This window comes from Eubalaena glacialis, chromosome 3, assembly GCF_028564815.1.
Source record: "Eubalaena glacialis isolate mEubGla1 chromosome 3, mEubGla1.1.hap2.+ XY, whole genome shotgun sequence".
Classification (NCBI taxonomy): domain Eukaryota; kingdom Metazoa; phylum Chordata; class Mammalia; order Artiodactyla; family Balaenidae; genus Eubalaena; species Eubalaena glacialis.
In genome coordinates, this window is record NC_083718.1 from 118,748,934 (window position 1) to 118,776,687 (window position 27,754).

Genomic DNA, 27,754 nt, shown 5'->3' on the forward strand with positions numbered 1-27,754 from the left:
CCTCCGGCCGCAGCAGGCCCGGCGGGCGGTCGGCGAAGCCGGGTGCGGAGGGCGCGGCCGCCTCGGGTGAACCCTCCCTGGCCCCTTCGGGAGTCGCCACCCCTTCTTCCCGCCGCGGTACCTGCACTGCACGACTGAGGAAGGTGCCCGCGTCGGCCGCCAGCTTCTTCACGTTGAAGTCCATGATGTTCATCCTGGGAGGCAGCCGGGCGGAGCTGCCGGCTGACCTAGCGGGGAGGCTGAGGCGCCGCGGCCGGGCTGGGGCGCCGGGCGAGTGGCGGGGGCAGACGTGGTAGGTGGAGGGAGGCGGCGCCAGTCCCGCCGCCGCAGCTGTCGTTTCCGTGAAGGGGGAGAGAGAGGGTGGGGCGAGGGGAGAGAACTAGCGCCTCGGAGCCGGCCGCGCGCCCAGGCGGCGGCGGCAGCCGAGACACAGGGCCTGCCCCTACGGGAGTGCTGCCACTAACGTCGGCAGGGGCAGCGGTGGGCCTGCAGAGGACGACCGGGCAACCCGGCCGTGAAAGTCCGGGTCCCCAACGGAGGAAGAGAGCCCGGGCCGCGGGGCGGAGCCTTTGTAGAGGTTATCGCGGGAACAGCGACCCCTTCAGGATCGCCGCGGGGCGCGCTGGGAGCTTGGCCAGTTCCGCCTCGGGGAGGGTCGTGTTCGTTGTCAGGGGCGCGCCGCGGGGCAGCTGTGGCGCTGCGTGTTTGCAAGTAAGCCCCTGAGAACCAAGAGCAGAGACAACCCAAATCCCCCCTTTTTGTTTTAAGTGAAAATATGGAAGTTGTAGCATAAAATTACAGTATCTGTGGAATTAGAACCACCAGCTCCCTGTCATCATGTAGCACCCGCTCCCTGCTGGCCCCTGACGCCTGGATGGCACTTGGCGAACGTTTGCAGAATAGGGTCGAATTTAATGTCCCCACCGAGCCTGTTGTTCATTCATTCAGCATTATTGAGTATCTGCCGTGTACCAGGATTGAATCATGTGCTGGAGATACCATGCTGAACAAGACTGTCCCTGCCCTCAGGAAGCTCTCAGTTCGGTTACTTGACAACCTTCAGAGACACCCCCCTCCCGCTGCTCCAGTTTTGTTTCTATTTGCTGCCACAAGGATTTTGTGACTGCCTAACGTGCTGGATTACAAGATCAACACTAGGTGCATACTTGGTGCAAAATACGGTGCCCAGGACACCAAATGCCGGGTGGAGAACGTATAAGATGGTGAGTGAGATAGAATAACCCTTAACTATTCAGCGAGGCGAATTTTAATAACTAATGAAAATATGATGTGAATTTTAATAACTAATGAGAATATGATGTGAAATCTGTTCAAAACCCGGTAATTCCGAATGGCTTCTAAAGCAGTCTTCAGGATACAGCCTATGCTTGAACTAATTTAAAACAGGTGCAAGAACGGAGGGAGAGATCTTAGTCAAGAGTAAAAAAAAGCTCTATGTATTTTTTGTGTCTCTGTGCCCTTGTGTTACAATAGGACTGGAAAAATGCAGGCCCGGCAGGCAATGAAATGAGCTCACATTCATGCTTCAGTGTTGTACTGAAGCAGCGGTCACAGCAGTAGGAGCTATGTTAAAGACACAAAGATCAGTTCCTAAGGGTATTGTAAGGAACAGCAGATAACATAAATATTTGTGTTCTTTGTGGTGGTGACAGAAACAACCACTTCTTTCTAAGGTAACTATGAAAGAAAGAGTCAACTCCATCTATCTTCTCATTTTTCCAGAAATATGGAAAAGGAAATATGTAATCAGGAATCTTGTTCTTTACTGTCCATTTTAGATTTTTATGTGGAAAACATTTTATATCTCTCCAGATGTCTGTCTTCACAAGTATATTTGTCATAATCTATGTCTGTTTCTACAAAAGGAACACAACACTGCCTTCACCATTAGAGGAAAATACTCAGGATCCTCTTCCTCAAACTTGTAGATCTCCTGATTTGAAAAAAAATCTTCACTTGTTCTTCTTGAGCCCTCTATAGCTATAAAACTGATTCTCTTGTTTCACTGACGAATTCATAAGACTAGTGTGTTGTCTCTATTTCCTTACCATCCTTACCATCTTAGAATTTCCTGCCTAGTTCCATGCAGTTGATTTCCACTTCTGTAACTATACCTAAACAGCATTCCTGAGGTTGCCAGTTATCTTCCTGATAAATCAAACGGCCTTTTCTCAGATTTCCACAGTGACTCTACCCAGCTCCTTCCCACAACACACCTCTTTCCAGGGCCTTATTGTTTCCTGGTTTCCCTGCTACCTCCTGGACTTTCTCACTCTATTTTGCTGGCACTTCTGATGGCTTTACTGTAAGTATTCCTTAAAGCTCAATGTTTGGTACTTATTTATTGTTGTTGTTTTCTTTGATTAGTTTCTTAATAGAAACTTCAGTTATACTACTTCATTCTTTCATTCATTCATTTAGCAAATATTTTTTGAACATCTGTGTGCCACATGGCATTGTTCTTATGACTGGGAATATAGCAGGCAACAAGACAGACAGCCCTTGCTCCCATGGGAGTTTATAACTAATCCTGTAAAACAGAAATTGAATAAGTAGTCATAAGTATGATAAAATGCCTAGGGGAGTCCAGAGTGCTCTTAAATGTTCACCTCCAGCCTGTACCTAGTAATCTGAATTTTAATTTGGAGGCTTGGTCTTTCTGTAAGTGTTCCAGATCACCTTTTAATGCTTTCTTTTTCTGTCCGCCATACTAACTTCTTATTCCAATAGTTCAAGGTATTAGGAAAGCAATCTTTTAAAGTTCATATAAAGTGCTGAATATCTGAAATTATCTCCAAAGTTTTTAGCTTAAAAAATAAAACAAAATTTTTATAAAAATGGCATTTTAGGTAGTATATATTTTAATGCTTTTTTTTTTGTGGTGGCTGACAAAGTGTTCATTACCTTATGTTTAGACCAATGACATCGAAAGTGGAGGTATGTATACTTCACGGGGTGTGCAAGATGATACACTGGGGCGCATAAAGATATATTAGAAGTTTGGCTTGCGTTTACTTTTATCTAATAAATAGAAAAACTTGTTTCATTAATTTTTTAAAAATACGGATTGACACTGGTGTCCCCACCTTGTGTTTATCAGATAGACACACATCACAAACAAACAGTAAATGAAGTATCCTAAGGGAAGAGTTGGAATTCCACAACTTGGAAGAGTTGAAATTAGTACTTTACTTTGATATGTGCTTCAGCATATGGTTACATAATACATTGTGACTGGTTCCATGTCTTTGTAGATTATATTATCTATCTAGTTTTAACTGAATAAAACTTCACAGTAATGGACAGGTAGCCTAAAGAGTTTTCCCCAAATAAATCATCATTAAAAGTGTTGATACGAGCATAAGCAAACAAGAAATGCCAGAATCGATACTTCTACTTGCTGCATTTATCAGGAAGATTGTTGACATATGGATTAAAAGATGATAATACTTGGTTCCAGCTTTCAGGGAACTCAGAATCTAGTAGGGGAAACAAACTTGTAAAGTAAAGCAGTGTGTGAACGGTACCTGTAAAAGCTTGTTTAAGATTGGGCAAGGGTGAGAAAGTGTAGAGGAGGTGGGTATTAACTTATCAGAATAGGGGAGGTGATAATTAAGACTTCTTGAGCTGGCTTTTTTTTTTTTAACATCTTTATTGGAGTATAATTACTTTACAATGGTGTGTTAGTTTCTGCTTTATAACAAAGTGAATCAGTTATACATATACATATGTCCCCACATCTCTTCCCTCTTGCATCTCCCTCCCTCCCACCCTCCCTATCCCACCCCTCTAGGTGGTCACAAAGCACCGAGCTGATCTCCCTGTCTTGAGCTGGCTTTTGATGGAGTTCATCTGGCAGATTGAGGCATGAGGGTGGGGAGAGATGATCACACTTTCAACTTAGAAATATCAGGTTTTGGGCAGTGTGGATAATGGGTTGGAGAGGGGCAAAGACAGGTAGCAAGAGTGATTAGGTATCTATTGCCATACTCACCCTGTACTCTGCTATCTTGAAATCTTGGATTTGGAAACTTCGTTTTGACCAAAATTCCCCCTCCTTTGATCTCTGACTTCTTTACTCATTTGAGTGTGTTCTCATCATCATCAAGGCCTGCAATCCCATGCCTTGTTTTTATTTGTCCTATTTTTAACTTTCACCAGCACTCTCAGTTCCCTTTAGCCTTCTGACCTATCAACCTACCTTCCTGGTTGAATGTTTTCTCTGTGCGTGCTCTCAAACTGCCAAGCATCATTAGGGAGAATTGTACAAACTTGTAGATGGATGCTCGTATCAATGCATGATTGCTAACTTCCATTGAACCTTTATAATGACCTAAAATGCTTCTGCTTCTTCCTAATTAACTTTTTCACACACTCTGCAGAGCCTACTGCAAAATTTTGCCACTCTCCTAAGATGCCTGCCTTATTCTCATATATTCTTATTTTTAGCCTTCGATACTTTTTCTCTGCAGAGAAACTATGAATCATCAAGCTATATGGAGGGAGCTCCTTCAATAAAATTCTCTTATTTCTACCTCTTATCCTTCTCCACACTCCTCCCCCAAATACTGCCAAATATTTCAAAGGAAGTGTCCTAGGTATTCTCTTCTGATTTGAGCTACTGCTTTCTTAATCTTGGCTGCATATTGGCATCACCTGGAGAGTTTAAGCATCCACTGATGCCTAGATCACAACCCCAGAGCATGGACTGGGCATTGGGGTGGTCAGAAGTTCCCACAGGTGATTCTAATGTGTGGCCAAGGTTGAGAATGTACGTATCATCCTCTGAGAACTTGGTCTGCCAGTCTCTACCCTCTGCCTACAGATACATTATGTTTTCATCTTCTGGGCAGCAACCATTTCTTGTTCATTTTTATATTTTTATGGTCTATGTTCCTGGCAACATAGTGGATTCTCAAATACTCTTGTTAAATGAATAAAGTAATCAAATAAAGCTGCATACTGTTCTTTTGTGACTCCTCCTCCCCAACCTAAATTTCCAACTACAGATTCAGTATTTCCAGTGCTGAGCCTGTTGTAGTTTACTCTTTCTGAAAGTTACTTTTCTTTTTGGGTTTCCTATAACTTTAAGTTGAATTATATGCACCAAGTCACCTAAGCTAGAAATCTGATCCCCTTTGATTATTTCCTTTTATTTCCCATGTCTGATTGATCGAGTCCTGGCAGTTTTTTTCCTCTGAACTGTTTCTCGTCTTTATCCTCTTTTTTAAAAAATTGAGGTATAATTGACATTTAACATTATATTAGTTTTAAGTGTACAATGTAAAGATTCGCTATTTGTATACATTGTGAAATGATCACCATGATTATTCTAGTTAACATTAGTCACCTTACATAGTTAAAAAATTTTTTTTTCTTGTGATGAGAACTTCAAAGATCTACTCTCTTAACAACTTTCAAATATTGAATACAGCATTAGTAACTATAGTCACCAGACTGTATATTACATCCCCAGGACGTGTTTATTTTATCACTGAAGGTTTATATATTTTGACTCCCGTCATCTATTTCTTCTTGTCCCCTTCCCCCTCTGGCAACCACCAATCAGTTCTTTGTATCTATGAGCTAGTTTCTTTTGTTTTTATTTCTGTTTAGTTCCACATATAAGTGAGATCATATACTATTTGTCTTTGTCTGACTTACTTCACTCAGCATAATACCCTCAAGATCCATCCATGTTGTTGCAAATGGCAAGATTTCATTCTTTTTATGGCTACATAATAGTCCATTGTGTGTTTATACCACATTTTCTTTATCCTTTCATCCGTTGATGGACACTTAGGTTGTTTCTATATCTTGGCTATGGTAAATAATGCTGTAATGAACATGGGGGTGCAGATATCTTTTTGAGTTAGTGTTTTTGTTTTCTTCAGATAAATACTGAGAGGTGGAATTGCTAGGTCATATGGTAATTCTATTTTTAGTTTTTTGAGGAATCTCCTTACTGTTTTCCATAGTGACTGCACCAATTTACATTCCCACTAACAGTGCATGTCCCTTTTTTCCACATCCTCACCAATACCTGTTATTTGTTGTCTTTTTGATAATAGCCATTCTGACATATGTGAGGTAATATTTCACTGTGATTTTGATTTGAACTTCCCTGATGATTAGTGATGTTGAGCATCTTTTCATGTACCTGATGGCCATCTGTATGTCTTCTTTGGAAAAATGTCTATTCAGATCTTCAGCCCATTTAAAAAATAGGATTTTCTTTTTTTTTTTGCTATTGAGTAGTATGAATTCTTTATATATTTTAGATATTAATCCCTCATCAGATATATTACTTGAAAATATTTTCTCCCACTCAGTAGGTTGCCTTTTCATGTTGTTGGTGTGGTGGTTTCCTTTGCTGTGCAAATGATTTTTAGTTTTATGTAGTTCCACTTGTTTATTTTTGCTTTTGTCGCTTTTGCTTTTGGTGTCAGATTAAAAAAAAATCTCTGGGTATATGCCCAGTAGTGGGATTGCTGGGTCGTATGGTAGTTCTATTTTTAGTTTTTTAAGGAACCTCCATACTGTTCTCCATAGTGGCTGCATCAGTTTACATTCCCACCAACAGTGCAAGAGGGTTCCCTTTTCTCCACACCCTCTCCAGCATTTATTGTTTGTAGATTTTTTGATGATTCAAAGAGTCATGTACCACAATGTTCATTGCAGCTCTATTTACAATAGCCAGGACATGGAAACAACCTAAGTGTCCATTGACAAATGAATGGATAAAGAAGATGTGGCACATGTATACAATGGAATATTACTCAGCCATAAAAAGAAATGAAATTGAGTTATTTGTAGTGAGGTGGATGGACCTACAGTCTGTCATACACAGTGAAGTAAGTCAGAAAGAGAAAAACAAATACCGTATGCTAACACATATATGGAATCTAAAAAAAAAAAAAGGTTCTGGAGAACGTAGGGGCAAGACAGGAGTAAAGACGCAGACGTAGAGAATGGACTTGAGGACATGGGGAGGGGAAAGGGTAAGCTGTGACAAAGTGAGAGAGTGGCATGGACATATATACACTACCAAACGTAAAATAGATAGCTAGTCGGAAGCAGCCGCATAGCATAGGGAGATCAACTCAGTGCTTTGTGTCCACCTAGAGGGGTGGGATAGGGAGGGTGGGAGGGAGACGCAAGAGTGAGGAGATATGGGGATATATGTATATGTACAGCTGATTATAAAGCAGAAACTAACACACCGTTGCAAAGCAATTATACTCCAATAAAGACGTTAAAAAATAAAATTAAAAAATTTTTAAAAATTAAAAAATCTCCAAGACTTACCTCAGAGAACTTACCACCTATGTTTTCTTGTTGGAGTTTTATGATTTCAGGTCTTATGTTCAAGTCTTTAATCGATTTTGAGTAAATTTTTGTATGTAGTGTAAGATAATGGTCCAATTTCATTCTTTTGCATGTGACTGTCCAATTTTCCCAGTACCATTTATTGAAAGAGACCATCTTTTCTCCATTGTATATTCTTGCTTCCTTTGTCATAAATTGACCATATAAATGTAGATTTATTTCTGGGCGGTCTGTTCTGTTTTATTGATCTATATGTCTGTTTTTATGCCAATATTACACTTAAAAAATTATTTTAGCCCTGTAATATAGTTTCAAATCAGGGAGCATGATGCCTCTAGCTTTGTTCTTCTTTCTCAAGATTGCTTTGGCTATTCAGGGTCTTTTATGGTTCCATACAAATTTTAGGATTGTTTGTTTTATTTATGTGAAAAATGCCATTGGAATTTTGATAGGGATTGTGTTGAATCTGTAGATTGCTTTGGGTAGAATGGACATTTTAATAATATTGATTCTTCCAATTCATGAGCATGACATATCTTTCCATTTATTTGTTCCTTCCATTTTTTCCACTAATGTTTTGTAGTTTTAAATATACAGGTCTTTCACCTCCTTGATTAAATTTGTTCCTAGGAATTTTATTATTTTCGATGCTTTCTTCATTTCTCTTTCTGATAGTTCATTATTCCTGCATATAAACCCAACAAATTTTTGTATATTGATTTTGTATCATGCAACTTTACTGACTTTATTTATTAGTTCTAACAATTTGTTTTGGTGGAGTCTTTAGGGTTTTCCGTATCATGTGATCTGCAAATAGTGATCGTTTCCTTCTTCCTTTCTAACTTGGATGCCTTTTATTTTTCTCTTCTTGCCAAATTTCTCTGGCTAGGACTTCTAATACTATGTTGAATAAAGTGGAAAGAGTTGGCATCCTTGTCTTGTTCCTGATCTTAAGGGAAATGCTTTTAGCTTTTCATCTTTGAGTATGATGTTAGCTGTGGGCTTCTCATATATGGCCTTTGTTGTGTTGAGGTTTTTTAAAATCAGAAATGGGTGTTGGATATTGTCAAATGCTTTCTCTGCATCTATTGAGATGATCATATGATTTTCATCCTTCATTTTGTTAATGTGGTATATCACATTGCTTGATTTGTGGATATTGAACCATCCTTGCATCCCTGAATAAATCCCACTTGGTCATGGTATATGATCTTTTTAATATATTGTTGAACTCAGTTTGCTAAGATTATATTGAGGATTTTTGCATCTATGTTCACTAGGTATATTGGCTTCTAATTTTCTTTTCTTGTGGTATCCTTGTTGCGAGGTTTTTGATTACTGATTCAATCTCCTTCTAGTAATTAGTCAGTCCAGATTTTCTGTTTCTTCCTGATTCAGTATTGGTAGGTTGCGTGTTTCTAGGAATGTATCCATTTCTTCTAGGTTGTCAAATTTGTTGGCTTATAATTGTTCATAGTGCTCCTTTATGATCCTGTGTATTTCTGTGATATCAGTTGTAATAGCTCTTCTTTCATTTCTGATTTTTTTATTGAGTCCTCTCTTTTGCTTGGTGAGTCTAGCTAAGGGTTTGTGAATTTTATCTTTTCAAAGAACCAACTCTTAGGTTCATTGATCTTTTCTATTGTCTTTTTAGTCTCTATTTGATTTATTTCTGCTCTAATATTTGTTATTTCTTTCTTTTTACTAACTTTGTGCTTCATTTGTTCTTCTTTTTCTGGTTCCTTTAAGTGTAAAGATGGAGTGTTTATTTGAGATTTTTCTTGTTCTTGAGATAGGCCTGTATCACTATGAACTTACTTCTTAGAACTGCTTTTGCTGCATCCCATAGATTTTGGAAGGCTATATTTCTGTTTTCATTTGTCTCAAGGTATTTTTAATTTTCCCTCTGATTTCTTTGTTGACCCATTTGTTGTTCAGTAGCATGTTGTTTAATCTCCACATATTTGTGATTTTCTAGTTTTCTTCTTGGAATTAATTTCTAGTATATTATTGTGGTTGGAAAAGATGCTTGATATGATTTCAATCTTAATTTTAAGATTTGTTTTGTGCTCTAACATATGATCTATCATGGAGAATCTTCCATGTGCACTTGAGAAGAATGTGTATTGTTTCAGGGTGGAACGTTCTATATGTCTGTTATGTTCATCTGGTCTAACATGTTATTTAAGGCTGATGTTTTTTAATTTTCAGTCTGGATGATCTATCCATTCATGTAAGTGGGGTATTAAAGTCCCCTACCATTGTACTGCAGTCTATTTCTCTCTTTAGGTCTATTAATATTTGTTTTATATATTTAGTTGCTCCTATGTTAGGTACATAAATGTTTACAAATGTATCTTCTTTTTGGATTGACTTCTTTATCATTATGTAATGCTCTTCTTTGTCTCTTATTATAGTCTTCGTTTTAAAGTCTATTTTGTCTGATATAAGTATGCTACTCTTTCTTTTGGTTTTCATTTTCAAAGAATATATTTTTTCATCTTTTCACTTTCAGGCTGTGTGTGTCCTAATATCTGAAGTGAGTCTCTTGTAGGCAGCATGTATGGGTCTTGTTTTTTTTGTTGTTTTTTTTTTTAACCCTTTTATCCACTCTATGTCTTTTGATTGGAGAATTAAGTAATTTACATTTAAAGAAATTATTGAAAGGTATGTACTTATTGCCATTTTGTTAATTGTTTTCTGGTTGTTTTGTAGTTCCTCTCTGTTCCTTTCTTCTTCTCTTGCTCTCTTCTTTTGTGGTTTGATGAGTGTTTAGTGGTATACTTATACTTCTTTCTCTATCTCTTTTGTGTATCTACTATATGATTTTGCTTTGTGGTTATTGTGAGGCTTATATATAACAACTTATACCTATAACAGTCTTTCTTAAGTCGGTAACTTAAATTTGATTGCATCTAAAGTTCTCCGTTTTTACTCTACTGTTTCCCCATTTTATGTTTATGTTTTTTATAAAATTTTAAACATTTTATTATGAAAATTTCAATCATACACATACTTAGTGAGAACAGTATAATAAATTCCCATATTCCATCACCCAGTGTCAATAATTATCATTTTAACAATCTTTCAACTTTTTTCAAAAATAAGAACTACTTGAGTCATATCTTACAGATATCCTATTCAGTTTCTTGCCTAGTCATTTCTATTCCTTATGGACTTTAAGACACCTCATGTTAATTTCAATAGATTTTCTTATCTCTTACTTCCCTGAGAAGATAGGCTATTCAGTTTGAGATCTGCCATTTTCCCTTCTCTACACTTCAGAATATCTCAGAATTCTGTTCTTTTTTTTTTTCTCTTTTTTTAAAATTTTATTTATTTCTTTATACAGCAGGTTCTTTTTTTTTTTTTTTTTTTTTTTGGCCAGATGTTCTACTTTGCACTTTATTATTATTATTTTTTTTTTAAATTTACTTCTTTTATTTATTTATTTATTTTATTTTTTGGCTGTGTTGGGTCTTCGTTTCTATGCGAGGGCTTTCTCTAGTTGTGGCAAGCGGGGGCCACTCTTCATCGCGGTGCACGGGCTTTTCACTGTCGCGGACTCTCTTGTTGCGGGGCACAGGATCCAGACACGCAGGCTCAGTAGTGGTGGCTCACGGGCCTAGCTGCTCCACGGCATATGGGATCTTCCCAGACCAGGGCTCGAACCCATGTCCCCTGCATTGGCAGGCAGATTCTCAACCGCTGCGCCACCAGGGAAGCCCCAGCAGGTTCTTATTAGTCATCAATTTTATACATATCAGTGTATACATGTCAATCCCAATCGCCCAATTCATCACACCAACCCCCTCACCACCCCGCGGCTTTCCCCGCTTGGTGTCCTTATGTTTGTTCTCTACATCTGTGTCTCAATTTCTGCCCTGCAGACCACTTCATCTGTACCATTTTTCTAGGTTCCACAGATATGCGTTAATATACGATATTTGTTTTTCTCTTTCTGACTTACTTCACTCTGTATGACAGTCTCTAGATCCATCCACGTGTCAACAAATGACCCAATTTCGTGCCTTCTTATGGCTGAGTAATATTCCATTGTATATATGTACCACAACTTCTTTATGCATTTGTCTGTCGATGGGCGTTCAGGTGGTTTCCATGACCTGGCTATTGTAAATAGTGCTGCAATGAACATTGGGGTGCATGTGTCTTTTTGAATTATGGTTTTCTCTGGGTATATGCCCAGTAGTGGGATTGCTGGATCATATGGTAATTCTATTTTTAGTTTTTTAAGGAACCCGCATACTGTTCTCCATAGTGGCTGTATCAATTTACATTCCCACCAACAGTGTAAGAGGGTTCCCTTTTCTCCACACCCTCTCCAGCATTTGTTGTTTGTAGATATTCTGATGATGCCCATTCTAACTGGTGTGAGGTGATACCTCATTGTGGTTTTGATTTGCATTTCTCTAATAATTAGTGATGTTGAGCAGATTTTCATGTGCTTCTTGGCCATCTGTATGTCTTCTTTGGAGAAATGTCTATTTAGGTCTTCTGCCCATTTTTGGATTGGGTTGTTTGTTTCTTTAATATTGAGCTGCATGAGCTGTTTATATATTTTGGAGATTAATTCTTTGTCTGTGGATTCATTTGCAAATATTTTCTCCCATTCTGAGGGTTGTCTTTTCGTCTTGTTTATGGTTTCCTTTGCTGTGCAAAAGCTTTTAAGTTTGATTAGGTCCCATTTGTTTATTTTTGTTTTTATTTCCATTACTCTAGGAGGTGGATCAAAAAAGATCTTGCTGTGATTTATGTCAAAGAGTGTTCTTTCTATGTTTTCCTCTAAGAGTTTTATAGTGCCTGGTCTTACATTTAGGTCTCGAATCCATTTTGAGTTTATTTTTGTGTATGGTGTTAGGGAGCGTTCTAATTTCATTCTTTTACATGTAGCTGTCCAGTTTTCCCAGCACCACTTTTTGAAGAGACTGTCTTTTCTCCATTGTATATCCTTGCGTCCTTTGTCATAGATTAGCTGACCATAGGTGCGTGGGTTTTTCTCTGGGCTTTCTATCTTGTTCCATTGATCTATATTTCTGTTTTTGTGCCAGTACCATATTGTCTTAATTACTGTAGCTTTGTAGTATAGTCTGAAGTCAGGGAGTCTGATTTCTCCAGCTCAGCTTTTTTCCCTCAAGACTGCTTTGGCTATTCTGGGTCTTTTGTGTCTCCATACAAATTTTAAGATTTGTTGTCCTACTTCTGTAAAAAATGCCATTGGTAATTTGATAGGGATTGCATTGAATCTGTAGATTGCTTTGGGTAGTATAGTCATTTTCACAATATTGATTCTTCCAATCCAAGAACATGGTATGTCTCTCCATCTGTTGGTATCATCTTTAATTTCTTTCATCAGTGTCTTATAGTTTTCTGCATAAAGGTCTATTGTCTCCCTAGGTAGGTTTATTCCTAGGTATTTTATTATTTTTGTTGCAACGGTAAATGGGAGTATTTCCTTAATTTCTCTTTCAGATTTTTCATCATTAGTGTATAGGAATGCAAGAGATTTCTGTGCGTTAATTTTGTATCCTGCAACTTTACCAAATTCATTGATTAGCTCTAGTAGTTTTCTGGTGGCATCTTTAGGATTCTCTATGTATAATATCTTGTCATCTGCAAACAGTGACAATTTTACTTCTTCTTTTCCAATTTGTATTCCTTTTATTTCTTTTTCTTCTCTGATTGCCATGTCTAGGACTTCCAAAACTATGTTGAATAATAGTGGTGAGAGTGGACATCCTTGTCTTGTTCCTGATCTTAGAGGAAATGCTTTCAGTTTTTCACCATTGACAATGATGTTTGCTGTGGGTTTGTCATATATGGCCTTTATTATGTTGAGGTAGGTTTCCTCTATGCCCACTTTCTGGAGAGTTTTTATCATACATGGGTGTTGAATTTTGTCAAATTCAACTTGAATTTTCTGCATCTTTTGAGATGATCATATGGTTATTATTTTCAATTTGTTAATATGGTGTATCACATTGATTGATTTTCATATATTGAAGAATCCTTGCATCCCTGGGATAAATCCGACTTGATCATGGTGTATGATCCTTTTAATGTGTTGTTGGATTCTGTTTGCTAGTATTTTGTTGAGGATTTTTGCATCTATATTCATCAGTGATATTGGTCTGTAATTTTCTTATTTTGTAGTATCTTTGTCTGGTTTTGGTATCAGGGTGATTGTGGCCTCATAGAATGAGTTTGGGAGTGTTTCTTCCTCTGCAATTTTTTGGAAGAGTTTGAGAAGGATGGGTGTTAGCTCTTCTCTAAATGTTTGATAGAATTCACTTGTGAAGCCATCTGGTCCTGGACTTTTGTTTGTTGGAAGATTTTTAATCATAGTTTCAATTTCATTACTTGTGATTGGTCTGTTCATATTTTCTGTTTCTTCCTGGTTCAGTCTTGGAAGGTTATACCTTTGTAAGAATTTGTCCGTTTCTTCCAGGTTGTCCATTTTATTGGCATAAAGTTGCTTGTAGTAGCCTCTTAGGATGCTTTGTATTCCTGCGGTGTCTGTTGTAACTTCTCCTTTTTCATTTCTGATTTTATTGATTTGAGTCCTCTCCCTCTTTTTCTTGATGAGTCTGGCTAATGGCTTATCAATTTTGTTTATCTTCTCAAAGAACCAGCTTTTAGTTTTATTGATCTTTGCTATTATTTTCTTTGTTTCTATATCATTTATTTCTGCTCTGATCTTTATGATTTCTTTCCTTCTACGAACTTTGGGTTTTGTTTGTGCTTCTTTCTCTAGTTCCTTTAGGTGTAATGTTAGATTGTTTATTTGAGATTTCTCTTGTTTCTTGAGGTAGGCTTGTATAGCTGTAAACTTCCCTCTTACAACTGCTTTTGCTGCATCCCATAGGTTTTGGATCACTGTGTTTTCATTGTCATTTGTCTCTATATATTTTTTGATTTCCTCTTTGAATTCTTCAGTGATCTCTTGGTTATTTAGTAATGTATTGTTTAGCCTCCATGTGTTTGTGTTTTTTATGTTTTTTTCCCTGTAATTGATTTCTAATCTCATAGCATCGTGGTCAGAAAAGATGCTTGATATGATTTCAATTTTCTTAAATTTACTGAGGCTTGATTTGTGACCCAAGATGTGATCTATCCTGGAGAATATTCCATGCACACTTGAGAATAAAGTATAAAATGCTGTTTTTGGATATAATGTCCTATAAATATCAATTAAAACTCTCTGGTCTATTGTGTCGTTTAAAGCTTCTGTTTCTTTATTTATTTTCACTTTGGATGATCTGTCCATTGGCGTAAGTGAGGTGTTGAAGTCCCCCACTATTATTGTGTTACTGTCGATTTCCTCTTTTATAGCTGTTAGCAGTGGCCTTATGTATTGAGGTGCTCCTATGTTGGGTGCATATATATTTATAATTGTTATATCTTCCTGGATTGATCCCTTGATCATTATGTCGTGTCCTTTCTTGTCTCTTGTAACATTCTTTATTTTAAAGTCTATTTTATCTGATATGAGTATTGCTACTCCAGCTTTCTTTTGATTTCCATTTGCATGGAATATCTTTTTCCATCCCCTTACTTTCAGTCTGTATCTGTCCCTAGGTCTGAAGTGGGTCTCTTGTAGACAGCATATATATGGGTCTTGTTTTTGTATCCATTCAGCAAGCCTGTATCTTTTGGTTGGAGCTTTTAATCCATTCACGTTTAAGGTAATTATCGATATGTATGTTCCTATGAACATTTTCTTAATTGTTTTGGGTTTGTTTTTGTAGGTCCTTTTCTTCTCTTGTGGTTCCCACTTAAAGAAGTTCCTTTGCATTTGCATTTGTTCTAGAGCTGGTTCAGTGGTGCTGAATTCTCTTAGCTTTTGCTTGTCTGTAAAGCTTTTGATTTCTCCATCGAATCTGAATGAGATCCTTGCCGGGTAGAGTAATCTGGGTTGTAAGTTCTTCCCTTTCATCACTTTAAGTATATCATGCCACTCCCTTCTGGCTTATAGAGTTTCTGCTGAGAAATCAGCTGTTAACCTTATGGGAGTTCCCTTGTATGTTATTTGTCATTTTTCCCTTGCTGCTTTCAATAATTTTTCTTTGTCTTTAATTTTTGCCAATTTGATTACTATGTATCTTGGCGTGTTTCTCCTTGGGTTTATCCTGTATAGGTCTCTCTGCACTTCCTGGAGTTGGGTGGCTATTTCCCTTCCCATGTTAAGGAAGGTTTTGACTATAATCTCTGGAAATATTTTCTCGGCTCCTTTCTCTCTCTCTTCTCCTTCTGGGACCCCTATAATGCGAATGTTGTTGTGTCTAATGTTGTCCCAGAGGTCTCTTAGGCTGTCTTCATTTCTTCTCATTCTTTTTTCTTTATTGTGTTCCACAGCAGTGAATTCCACCATTCTGTCTTCCAGGTCACTTATCTGTTCTTCTGCCTCAGTTATTCTGCTATTGATTCCTTGTAGTATAGTTTTCATTTCAGTTATTGTATTGTTCATCTCTGTTTGTTTGTTCTTTAGTTCTTCTAGGTCTTTGCTAAACATTTCTTGCATCTTCTCGATCTTTGCTTCCATTCTTTTTCCCAAGTCCTGTATCATCTTCACTATCATTATTCTGAATTCTTTTTCTGGAAGCTTGGCTATCTCCACTTCACTTAGTTGTTTTTCTGGGGTTTTATCTTGTTCCTTCATCTGGTACATAGCCCTCTGCCTTTTCATCTTGTCTGACTTTCTGTGAATGTGGTTTTTGTTCCACAGGCTGCATGATTGTAGTTCTTCTTGCTTCTGCTGTCTGCCCTCTGGTGGGTCTAAGAGGCTTGTGCAAGTTTCATGATGGGAGGGGCTGGTGGTGGGTAGAGCTGGCTGCTGCTCTCTTGGGCAGAGCTCAGTAAAACTTTAATTGGCTTGACTGCTGATGGTTGGGGCTGGGTTCCCTCCTTGTTGGTTGTTTGGCCTGAGGCAACCCAACACTGCAGCCTACCCATGATCTTTGGTGGGGCTAATGATGGACTCTGGGAGGGCTCACACCAAGGAGTACTTCCTAGAACTTCTGCTTCCAGTGTCCTTGTCCTCACAGTGAGCCTCAGCCACCCCCCACCTCTGCTGGAGACCCTCCAACACTAGGTGGTAGGTCTGGTTCAGTCTCCCCTGGCCTCAGCCACCCCCCCCAGCCCCCCTGCCACTTTCCCCCCTTGGTGTCCATACATTTGTTCTCTACATCTGTGTCTCAATTTCTGCCGGTTAATCTGTACCATTTTTCTAGGTTCCACATATATGTGTTAATACATGATATTTATTTTTCTCTTTCTGACTTACTTCACACTGTATGACAGTCTCTAGATCTATCCACGTCTCTACAAATGATGCAATTTCATTCCTTTTTATGGCTGAGTAATACTCCATTGTATATATGTACCACATCTTCTTTATCCATTCGTCTGTCGATGGCTATTTAGGTTGCGTCCATGACCGGGCTATTGTAAATAGTGCTGCAATGAACATTGGGGTGCCTGTGTCTTTTTGAATTATGGTTTTCTCTGGGTATATGCCCAGTAGTGGGATTGCTGTGTCATATGGTAATTCTATTTTTAGTTTTTTAAGGAACCTCCATACTGTTCTCCATAGTGGCTGTATCAATTTACATTCCCACCAACAGTGCAAGAGGGTTCCCTTTTCTCCACACCCTGTCCAGCATTTATTGTTTGTAGATTTTTTGATGATGGCCATTCTGACCAGTGTGAGGTGATATCTCATTGTAGTTTTGATTTGCATTTCTCTAATGATTATTGATGTTGAGCATCCTTTCATGTGTTTGTTGGCAATCTGTATATCTTCTTTGGAGAAATGTCTATTTAGGTCTTCTGCGCATTTTTGGATTGGGTAGTTTGTTTTTTTGATACTGAGCTGTATAAGCTGCTTTATATTTTGGAGATTAATACTTTGTCAGTTGCTTCGTTTGCAAATATTTTCTCCCATTCTGTGGGTTGTCTTTTCGTCTTTTTTATGGTTTCCTTTGCTGTGCAAAAGCTTTTAAGTTTCATTAGGTCCCATTTGTTTATTTTTGTTTTTATTTCCATTTCTCTGGTTGGTGGGTCAAAAAGGATCTTGCTGTGATTTATGTCATAGAGTGTTCTGCCTATGTTTTCCTCTAAGAGTTTGATAGTGTCTGGCCTTACATTTAGGCCTTCAATCCATTTTTAGTTTATTTTTGTGTATGGTATTAGGGAGTATTCTAATTTCATTCTTTTACATGTAGCTGTCCAGTTTTCCCAGCACCACTTATTGAAGAGGCTGTCTTTTCTCCATTGTACATTCTTGCCTCCTTTATCAAAGATAAGGTGACCATATGTGCGTGGGTTTATCTCTGGGCTTTCTATCCTGTTCCATTGATATATTTCTGTTTTTGTGCCAGTACCATACTGTCTTGATTACTGTAGCTTTGTAGTATAGTCTGAAGTCTGGGAGCCTGCTTCCTCGAGCTCCATTTTTCTTTCTCAAGATTGCTTTGGCTATTTGGGGTATTTTGTGCTTCCATACAAATTGTGAAATTTTTTGTTCTAGTTCTGTGAAAAATGCCAGTAGTAGTTTGATAGGCATTGCTTTGAACTGTAGATTGCTTTGGGTAGTATAGTCATTTTCACAATGTTGCTTCTTCCAATCCAGGAACATGGTATATCTCTCCATCTGTTTGTCTCGTCTTTAGTTTCTTTCATCAGTGTCTTATCGATTTCTGCATACAGGTCTTTTGTCTCCTTAGTTAGGTTTACTCCTAGGTATTTTATTCTTCTTGTTGCAATGGTAAATGGGAGTGTTTCCTTAATTTCTCTTACTGATTTTTCATTGTTAGTGTATAGGAATGCAAGAGATTTCTGTGCCTTAGTTTTGTATCCTGCTACTTTACCAAATTCATTGATTAGCTCTAGTAGTTTTCTGGTCGCATCTTTAGGATTCTCTATGTATAGTATCATGTCATCTGCAAACAGTGACAGTTTTACATCTTCTTTTCAGATGTGGATTCCTTTTATTTCTTTTTCTTCTCTGATTGCTGTGGATAAAACTTCCAAAACTATGTTGAATAATAGTGGTGAGAGTGGGCAACCTTGTCTTGTTCCTGATCTTAGAGGAAATGGTTTCAGTTTTTCACCACTGAGAACAGTGTTGGCTGTGGTTTGTCATATATGGCCTTTATTATGTCTCCACTTTCTGGAGAGTTTTTATCGTAAATGGGTGTTGAATTTTGTCAAAAGCTTTTTCTGCATCTATTGTTATGATCATATGGTTTTTATCCTTCAATTTGTTAATATAGTGTATCACATTGATTGATTTGCATATATTGAAGAATCCTTGCATTCCTGGGATAAACCCCACTTGATCATGATGTATGATCCTTTTAATGTGCTGTTGGATTCTGTTTGCTAGTATTTTGTTGAGATGTTTTGTATCTATGTTCATCAGTGATATTGGCCTGTAGTTTTCTGTTTCTGTGACATCTTTGTCTGGCTTTGGTATCATGGTGATGGTACCCTTGTAGAATGAGTTTGGGAGTGTTCCTCCCTCTGCTATATTTTGGAAGAGTTGAGAGGATAGGTGTTAGCTCTTCTCTAAATGTTTGATAGAATTCACCAGTAAAGCCGTCTGGTCCTGGGCTTTTGTTTGTTGGAAGATTTTTAATCACAGTTTCAATTTCAGTGCTTGTGATTGGTCTGTTCATATTTTCTATTTCTTCCTGGTTCAATCTTGGAAGGTTATACGTTTCTAAGATATTTTCCATTTCTTCTAGGTTGTCCATTTTATTGGCATATAGTTGCTTGTAGTAATCTCTCATGATCCTTCGTATTTCTGCAGTGTCAGTTTTACTTCTCCTTTTTCATTTCTAATTCTGTTTTTTGAGTCTTCTCCTTTTTTTCTTGATGAGTCTGGCTTATGGTTTATGAATTTTGTTTATCTTCTCAAGGAGCCAGCTTTTAGTTTTATTAGTCTTTCGTATTATTCTATTCATTTCTTTTTCATTTGTTTCTGATCTGATCTTTATGATTTCTTTCCTTCTGTTAACTTTGGGGTTTTTTTGTTTTTCTTTCTCTAATTGCTTTAGGTGTAAGGTTAAGTTGTTTATTTGAGATGTTTCTTGTTTCTTGACGTAGGAGTGTATTGCTATAAACTTCCCTCTTAGAACTGCTTTTGCTGCATCCCATATGCTTTGGGCCGTCGTGTTTTCATTGTCATTTGTTTCTAGGAATTTTTGGATTTCCTCTTTGATTTCCTCAGTGATCTCTTGGTTATTTAGTAACGTATTGTTTAGCCTCCATGTGTTTGTGTATTTTACGTTTTTTTCCCTGTAATTCATTTCTAATCTCATAGCGTTGTGGTCAGAAAAGATGCTTGATATGATTTCAGTTTTCTTAAATTTACTGAGGCTTGATTTGTGACCCAAGATGTGATCTATCCTGGAGAATGTTCCATGCACACTTGAGAATAAATTATAAAATGCTGTTTTTGGATGGAATGTCCTATAAATATCAATTAAATCTATCTGGTCTATTGTGTCATTTAAAGCTTCTGTTTCCTTATTTATTTTCACTTTGGATGATCTGTCCATTGGTGTAAGTGAGGTGTTAAAGTCCCCCACTATTATTGTGTTACTGTCGATTTCCTCTTTTATAGCTGTTAGCAGTTGCCTTATGTATTGAGGTGCTCCTATGTTGGGTGCATATATATTTATAATTGTTATATCTTCCTGGATTGATCCCTTGATCATTATGTCGTGTCCTTTCTTGTCTCTTGTAACATTCTTTATTTTAAAGTCTATTTTATCTGATATGAGTATTGCTACTCCAGCTTTCTTTTGATTTCCATTTGCATGGAATATCTTTTTCCATCCCCTCACTTTCAGTCTGTATGTGTCCCTAGGTCTGAAGTGGGTCTCTTGTAGGCAGCATATATATGGGTCTTGTTTTTGTATCCATTCAGCCAGTCTGTGCCTTTTGGTTGGAGCATTTAATCCATTTACTTTCAGGTAGTTATCCATATGTATGTTCCTATTACCATTTTCTTAATTGTTTTGGGTTTTTTATTGTAGGTCTTTTCCTTCTCTTGTGTTTCCTGCCTAGAGAAGTTCCTTTAGCATTTGTTGTAAAGCTGGTTTGGTGGTGCCGAATTCTTTTAGCTTTTGCTTGTCTGTAAAGGTTTTAATTTCTCTGTTGAATCTGAATTAGATCCTTGCTGGGTAGAGTAATCTTGGTTGTAGGATTTTCCCTTTCATCACTTTAAATAGGTCCTGCCACTCCCTTCTGGCTTGCAGAGTTTCTGCTGAAAGATCAGCTGTTAACCTTATGGGGATTCTCTTGTATGTTATTTGTTTTTTTTCCCTTGGTACTTTTAATATTTTTTCTTTGTATTTAATTTTTGCTAGTTTGATTAATATGTGTCTTGGCATGTTTCTCCTTGGGTTTATCCTGTATGGGACTCTCTGTGCTTCCTGGACTTGATTGACTATTTCCTTTCCCATATTAGGGATGTTTTCAACTATAATCTCTTCAAATATTTTCTCAGTCCCTTTCTTTTTCTCTTCTTCTTCTGGGACCCCTATAATTCGTTGTTGGTGCATTTAATGTTGTCCCAGAAGTCTCTGAGACTTTACTCAATTGTTTTTATTCTTTTTTGTTTATTCTTCTCTGCAGCAGTTATTTCCACTATTCTATCTTCCAGTTCACTTATCTATTCTTCTGCCTCAGTTATTCTGCTATTGATTCGTTCTAGAGTATTTTTAATTTCATTTATTTTGTTGTTCATCGTTGTTTGTTTCATCTTTAGTTCTTCTAGGTCCTTGTTAAATGTTTCTTGAATTTTCTCCATTCTATTTCTGAGATTTTACATCGTCTTTACTATCATTACTCTGAATTGTTTTTCAGGTAGACTGCCTGTTTCCTCTTCATTTGTTTGATGTGGTGGGTTTTTACCTTGTGCCTTCATCTGCTGCATATTTCTTTGTCTTTTCATTTTGTTTAGCTTAATGTTTATGGAGTCTCCTTTTTGCAGGCTGCAGGTTCGTAGTTCCTGTTATTTTTGGTGTCTGCCCCCAGTGGGTTAGGTTCGTTCAGTGGCTTGTGTAGGCTTCCTGGTGCAGGGGATTGATGCCTGGTGTTCTAGTGGTTCGGCCTAGATCTTGTTGTTCTGGCAGGCAGGACTGTGTCCACTCTTGTGTTTTGGTGTGTCTGTGAATTTAGGATGACTTTAGGCAGCCTCTCTGCTAATGGGCGGCGTTGTGTTCCTGTCTTACTAGTTGTTTGGCATGGGGCGTCTAGCACTGTAGCTTGCTGGCCGTTGTGTGGAGCTCGGTCTTAGTGTTGAGACCGAGATATCTGGGAGAGCTTATACTGATTAATATTACGTGGGGCCAGGAGGTCTCTGGTGGTCCAATGTCCTGGACTCGCCTCTACCACCTCGGAGGCTCAGGTCCGACACCCGGCCAGAGCACCAAGACCCAGCCAGCCACATGGCTCAGAAGAAAAGGAAGAAAAACAAACAAACAAATGAACAGATAGATCCCCAAAACAAATGGTAAAAGCAAAACTAAACTGACAACATCACACAAAGAAACATACACTTACACAGTCATAAAAAGAAACAAAGAAACAAAAAACAAACAAAACAAAACAAATAAAACCAAACCGACAGAATCCTAGGACAAATGGTAAAAGCAAACCTAAACAGACAAAATCACACAAAGAAACATACACATGCACACTCACAAAAAGAGAAAAAAGTTAAAAAAAAAAAAAGGAAGAGAGCAACCGAACCAATAAACAAATCCACCAGTGATAATAAGCACTAAAAACTAAACTAAGATGAACATAAAACCAAAAACAAATCAGATGCAGAAAGCAAACCCCAAGTCTACAGTTGCTCCCAATGTCCACTGCCTCAATTTTGGGAACATTCATTGTCTATTCAGATATTCCACAGATGAAGGGTTTATCAAGTTGATTGTGGGGATTTCATCCACTGCTCCTGAGGCTGCACGGAGAAATTTCCCTTTCTCTTCTTTGTTTGCACAGCTCCTGGGATTCAGCTTTGGTTTTGACCCCACCTCAGCGTATAGGCCACCTTCAGGCGTCTGTTTCCCACCCAGACAGGAGGGGGTTAATGCAGCAGCTGATTAGGGCTCTCTTGCTCACTCAGGCTAGGGAGAGAGAGGGGTACAGTAGTCATAATTGGAATACAGGGCGAGCCTGCGGCAGCAGAGGCCAGCATGACATTGTAACAGCCTGAGGCGCGCCGTGTGTTCTCCCGGGGAATTTGTCCCTGGATCACGGGACCCTGGCAGTGGTGTGCTGCACAGGCTCCCGGGGGGCTGTGGGTCGTGACCTGTGCTTGCACACAGGATTCTTGGTGGCAGCGGCAGCAGCGTTAGCGGTCCATGCCCATCTCTGCGGTCAGAGATGAGAGCTGTGACTCGTGCCCATCTCTGGAGCTCACTTAAGCGGTGCTCTGCTGTCTGTGGGCACACGGAGCAGGAATGCCCTCTCCTCATGCACCCCAAAACAATGGTTTCTTGCCTCTCCAGCAGGTCCAGACTTTTTCCTGGGCTCCCTCCCAGCTAGCTGTGGTGCGCTAGCCCCCTTCAAGCTGTCTTCATGCAGCCAGCCTCAGTCCTCTCCCTGGGGTCTGACCTCCAAAGCCCGAGCCTCAGCTCCCACCCCCCACCTGCCCTGGTGGGTGAGCAGACAAGCCTCTCAGGCTGGTGAATGCTGGTCGGCACCGATCCTCTGTGTGGGAATCTCTCTGCTTTGCCCTCTGCACCCGTGTTGCTGTGCTCTCCTCCATGGCTCTGAAGCTTCCCTCCCATCTCCCCTGTCCCCACTTGTGGAGGGGCTTCCTAGTGTGTGGAAACTTTTCCTCCTTCACAGGTCCCTCCCAGAGGTGCGGGTCCCATCCCTATTCATTTGTCTCTGTTTTTTCTTTTTTCTTTTGCCCTACCCAGGTACGTGGGGAGTTTCTTGCCTTTCGGGAAGTCTGAGGTCTTCTGCCAGCATTCAGTAGGCGTTCAGTAGGAGTTTTTCCACATGTAGAGGTATTTTTGATGTATTTGTGGGGAGGAAGGTGATCTCCACATCTTACTCCTCTGCCATCTTGAAGGTCTCCTCTCTTCCTTTTTCTTTCTGATGCTCTGATGGGGTGAGTTCTTCTGATTGGGTGCCTTGTCTTCGAGTTGACTGGTCTTTCCTTCTGTTTCATCTAGCCTGCTGTTTAACCACTCTAGTGTATTTTTCAGTTCAGTTATTGTATTCTTCAACTCTGTGACTTCTTCTTGGTACTTTCTTGTATTTTCTAATATTTTTTGAAGTCCTTACTGTGTTCATCCATTCTTCTCCTGAGTTTGGTGAGCATCTTTATGACCATCCTTTGAATGCTTTATCAGATAAATTACTTATCTCTGTTTCATTAAAGTTTTTTTCTGAGGTTTTATTTTGTTGTTTGGTATGGAACATATTCCTGTTTCTTCATTGTACTTAACTCTCTCTGTTGGTTTCTATGCATTTGATGAAATAACCACCTCTCCCATTCTAGAAATAGTGGCTTCATGTAAGAGATGAACTTTGTCATTCAACCTTGCCCTAGGTGTTGGTTGTCTCTCAAACCTTTGCGATTATCCAAGGAGCCTATTATATTTTAAATAGTTCTCAGTAGTCAAGGGTGTGCCAACACTTGTCAATGTCCCAGAGGGGAGGATCTCAGTCAGCATGTAGGTTCAGGCTGATTGGAAGCCAGACCCTCAGACAGCAGCTTTTAAAATATGCAAATATACACAGTCCTGTGGGACCACAAGTGTATGCCCCACTGGTCACCAGAACCAGGTAATCTGGAGGTCTCCCCTGGTGGCAGTCATAAAAATTAGGGCTCTAGACAAGTGTATAAGCTCTTTTCTGAGATACTGGTGAGACATAGTGAGGCAGAGGGAGACCACAAAGATGACATCCTTTGGGCTGTGTTCTCTGAGAGTAGCTGCATAGGCCCTTAGGTGTGTGCCAGACCTGAAGCTTGCCCATCTGGCCAAAGCTCCAGGACAAGAAAATAGGCCTCTTTCACAAAAAGCCTGGGGATGTCTTTCAGTCTGTTGTCTGTGTAGTACCTTGGGGGTAGTAGCCTGTCAAGAGTTGTGTCTCTGATTGGTACATACAAGTCCCCTGCCACAAGAAGCAAGCAGTCAAGGGGTGTCACCTGGACAGTATCCTCAAAAACTGGGGTACTAGACATAAAAACCAAGGGACCAGATATGTGTAAGAGTTACCCTCTAGGAGATACTAGCACTTTGGTGCATGGCAGAGAGAGAGTGCAAAGATAGCAGTTGCCCTCTGAGGTCTGTGGCAGGGATTACAGTCAGCCCTTACATGTGTGTTTAACTAGAAGCCTGCTTCTAGGCTGCATGTATGATGATTAGCTAATAGGCCTCTTTCACAGAGAGACTGAACTTCTTTGTCTGTTGCCTCTTCCTGTGCTCTGGGGGTGGTATCTGTTTAAGAACTCTTTTTCCATTGATTACAGTCTTGTGCGACTTGCAAGCAGAAGCCCCCCTGGCCACCAGAGCCAGGCCATGTAGAGGTGTCCTGTGTAGAAGCTGCAAAAATTGGGGTATATGACAAAGGTATATGTTCCTTTCTGGGAGATACTGGTGATTTGGAGTAAGGCAGAGGGACTGTGCAAAGATTCCATCCACTGGCCTGTATTCCCTGCGAGCACTTCCTTAGGCCACTAGATATGTGTCAAGGCAGAAGCCTGCACCTCAGGCTAAAGCTCCTGGACTAGCAAATAGACTCCTTTCACACACTGGGGGTGTGTTTCCGTCTGCTGTCTGGACAATGCACCAGGGTGGTAGCCTTCCTAGAACTGTCTCTCTGATTGTTACAGTCCCTTCAGGCCCAGGAACACAAACTCCCCTGGCCTCCAGAGTCAGCAATCAAGGGGCATCCCCTGGGCAGTAGCTGTACAAATCAGGCTTGCAGACATGTGTAAAAACTCCCTTCTGGGAGATACTGGTACTCTGGAGCACTGTAGAGGGACAGCGTGAAGATGGTGCCCATTGACTGTAGTGAGGCAGAGGGGGGAGAATAAAGATGGTACCCACTGGAAAAAGAAAAAAAGAGAGATTGTGTCCCCTAGGGGGCTAGAGCAAGGCAGAGGGAGAGTACAAAGATGGCATCACCAGTCTCTCCCCAGGAAAGGTTTCAACAGTCTCCTACATGTGTGAGTTAAATTAGATGCCTGCCCGTCAGGCTAATGCTTTAACATAAGTAGAGTGAGCCTCTTGCACTTTGTTACTGTCTGTCTCTGTGCTGGGCCCTGTGGAGGATGAGTCCTAGCGCTCGAGCCTTTTAAAAGCCATTTCTGAGTCTTGTGGGTTCAGTGAATGCAAGCCTCATTGGTTTTCAAAGCTAGATATTTTGGGGGCTCATCTCTCAAGTGCAGGTCTTAAAAGCTGGGGTGCTCGATGTGGGGTTCCAACCCTGTGCTCCTCAGTGAGAAGCTCTGGGTTTGAATTCCCTCCTGATTCTGGATTGCATGCTGGGGGTGGGGTTTATGGTGAGATTGTGTCCCAGCCTCTCCTACCCATTTCAATGTGTTTTTCTTCTCATTTTCCTGATGTGTAGTCATTGTTCAGCCAGCCTTTAGGGCTTTTTTTTTTAAAGAGGAAATTGTTCCATATGTAGCTGTAGACTGTATGTCCATGGAAGGAGGTGAGTTCATGATCTTTTTATATTGCTGTGTTGAACTGTAACCCATTCTCTTTTTAAAAACATTTTTTAAAAATATTGAAAGTTTCAAACTTACAAAAAATGTTGCTGTGACCAATTTTTATATGAATTTCTTTCTGGACTTAGAAGTTCCAAGATCATTCAGATATGGTAAATTTGAAACCCTATCAGTAGGAACACAAATCATGATTATAAATTCTCTTGGGAGACCTTTCTCTCCGCCCTTTTCAGAGCTTATTCCATGATAGAAAATCTTCCTTGTCATCTTGCTGTGCCAGGGATTGACTTTTCGCTGAGGGTACAGAACTTCCCAGATCTTTTTATGGGGGGAGGGCATGAGGAGGGGCTCATAGTTTCTAATTTCTGCTTGCACCAAGGGCCCAAATTCTTATCTCCAGCTACCATATGAGTTTAAAGCTACCTTCCTCATCCAACCCCCTTCCCACTCAAGATAGGATCATACTGTGTGCTCAGAGTTTCAGTGTTCAGTTCTTTCTTTATTTCTGGCACCTAAGTATTTCGCTGTCTTTTTCTGTAAACTCAAATATGTATTAAAATATTATTTTTCACTCTATGTAGCATTACTAGGTGTTTGTAATGGAAGAGCTTTCATGTTATCTAGTCTGCCTGTATTAGTTAGGAATTGATTGTGTTCAGCTTAAGTTACAGAAACCTGGGTACAGTGACTTACCAAAATAGGGATTCATTTTTTCACCTGCTAAGAAGTTCAGAGGTTGGCAGCTTTCTATGTTTCTGTTTTGCTATTTGTAGCATGTAGCTTTCATCCCCATATCTCAGGATGGTTCCTATACTTCTAGGCATCACATATGTCTTAAAGCCAGAAAAAAGATGAAAGGTGAAATCAAAAGGTACTTGCAACTGAGTCTGCTTTCTCTTTTTTTTTTTTTAAAATCAAGAAAATAGCTTTTTCATAAGCCCCACCTAGTAAACTTTTATTTGCATCTCTTTGACCAGACGTGGGTCATTTGATTCTTTCTAAAAGCAATAGAGTTTGGTAAATGCAGTGTGCACTGTTGAAAAATACCCTTTTTTTTTTTTTTTTTAACAAGGCACATTGTCATGCCGAACAAGACGGGGATACTGTTAGCAAAGAAGAAGTGGAGAAGAGTTATAGGACAAGCAACTATCAATATCTGCCATGCTTCTGTGCGGCAAGAACTGAAAGTCTCCTGTGTTCTTTCTGCTGCACTGCAACTTCCTTTCAGTTTTTAGACTGAACAGGGTAGGCAACATAACTCGCAGCGCAGAGTACAAAATGGAAGTATGGAACCCCTTGTTCAAGAAATAGGAGAAAAGTGCCAAAGGTGCAAAAGTAGAAAACTTTTTCCTTTCTTCTGTGGTCTCTCAACTTTCATAGTGTTCTTAATTTGCTACTTAATGTCATTCTAAGCAAAAAATAAATAAATAAAAATTTAGATTATTAGCATGAATTTTACCTTGCATCTTCATATTGTAAATGCCAGTTTTAAAACGCAAATATAGGGCTTCCCTGGTGGTGCAGTGGTTGAGAATCTGCCTGTCAATGCAGGGGACACGGGTTCGAGCCCTGGTCTGGGAAGATCCCACATGCTGCGGAGCGACTAGGCCCGTGAGCCACAATTGCTGAGCCTGCGCGTCTGGAGCCTGTGCTCCGCAACAAGAGAGGCCG

General features: G+C 39.5%; 1 protein-coding gene and 1 long non-coding RNA gene across 2 annotated transcripts in view; one reads left to right on the plus strand and one right to left on the minus strand.

Moving 5' to 3' along the window:
• The window catches only part of SH3GLB1 (SH3 domain containing GRB2 like, endophilin B1), a 34,510-nt gene extending 33,960 nt beyond the window's left edge, over positions 1 to 550 (minus strand). Inside the window, exon 1 of the mRNA XM_061183936.1 lies at positions 122 to 550. Within this exon, the coding sequence (XP_061039919.1) occupies positions 122 to 193 (72 nt within the window). The 5' untranslated portion in view covers positions 194 to 550. The remainder of the gene's footprint in view (positions 1 to 121) is intronic.
• LOC133087157 (uncharacterized) lies at positions 460 to 27,416 on the plus strand. The gene is made up of 3 exons (XR_009700385.1): positions 460 to 1,223; positions 23,316 to 23,405; positions 27,156 to 27,416. It is a non-coding gene; the product is annotated as an uncharacterized LOC133087157 (long non-coding RNA).
• The last annotated feature ends 338 nt before the right edge of the window (positions 27,417 to 27,754 follow it).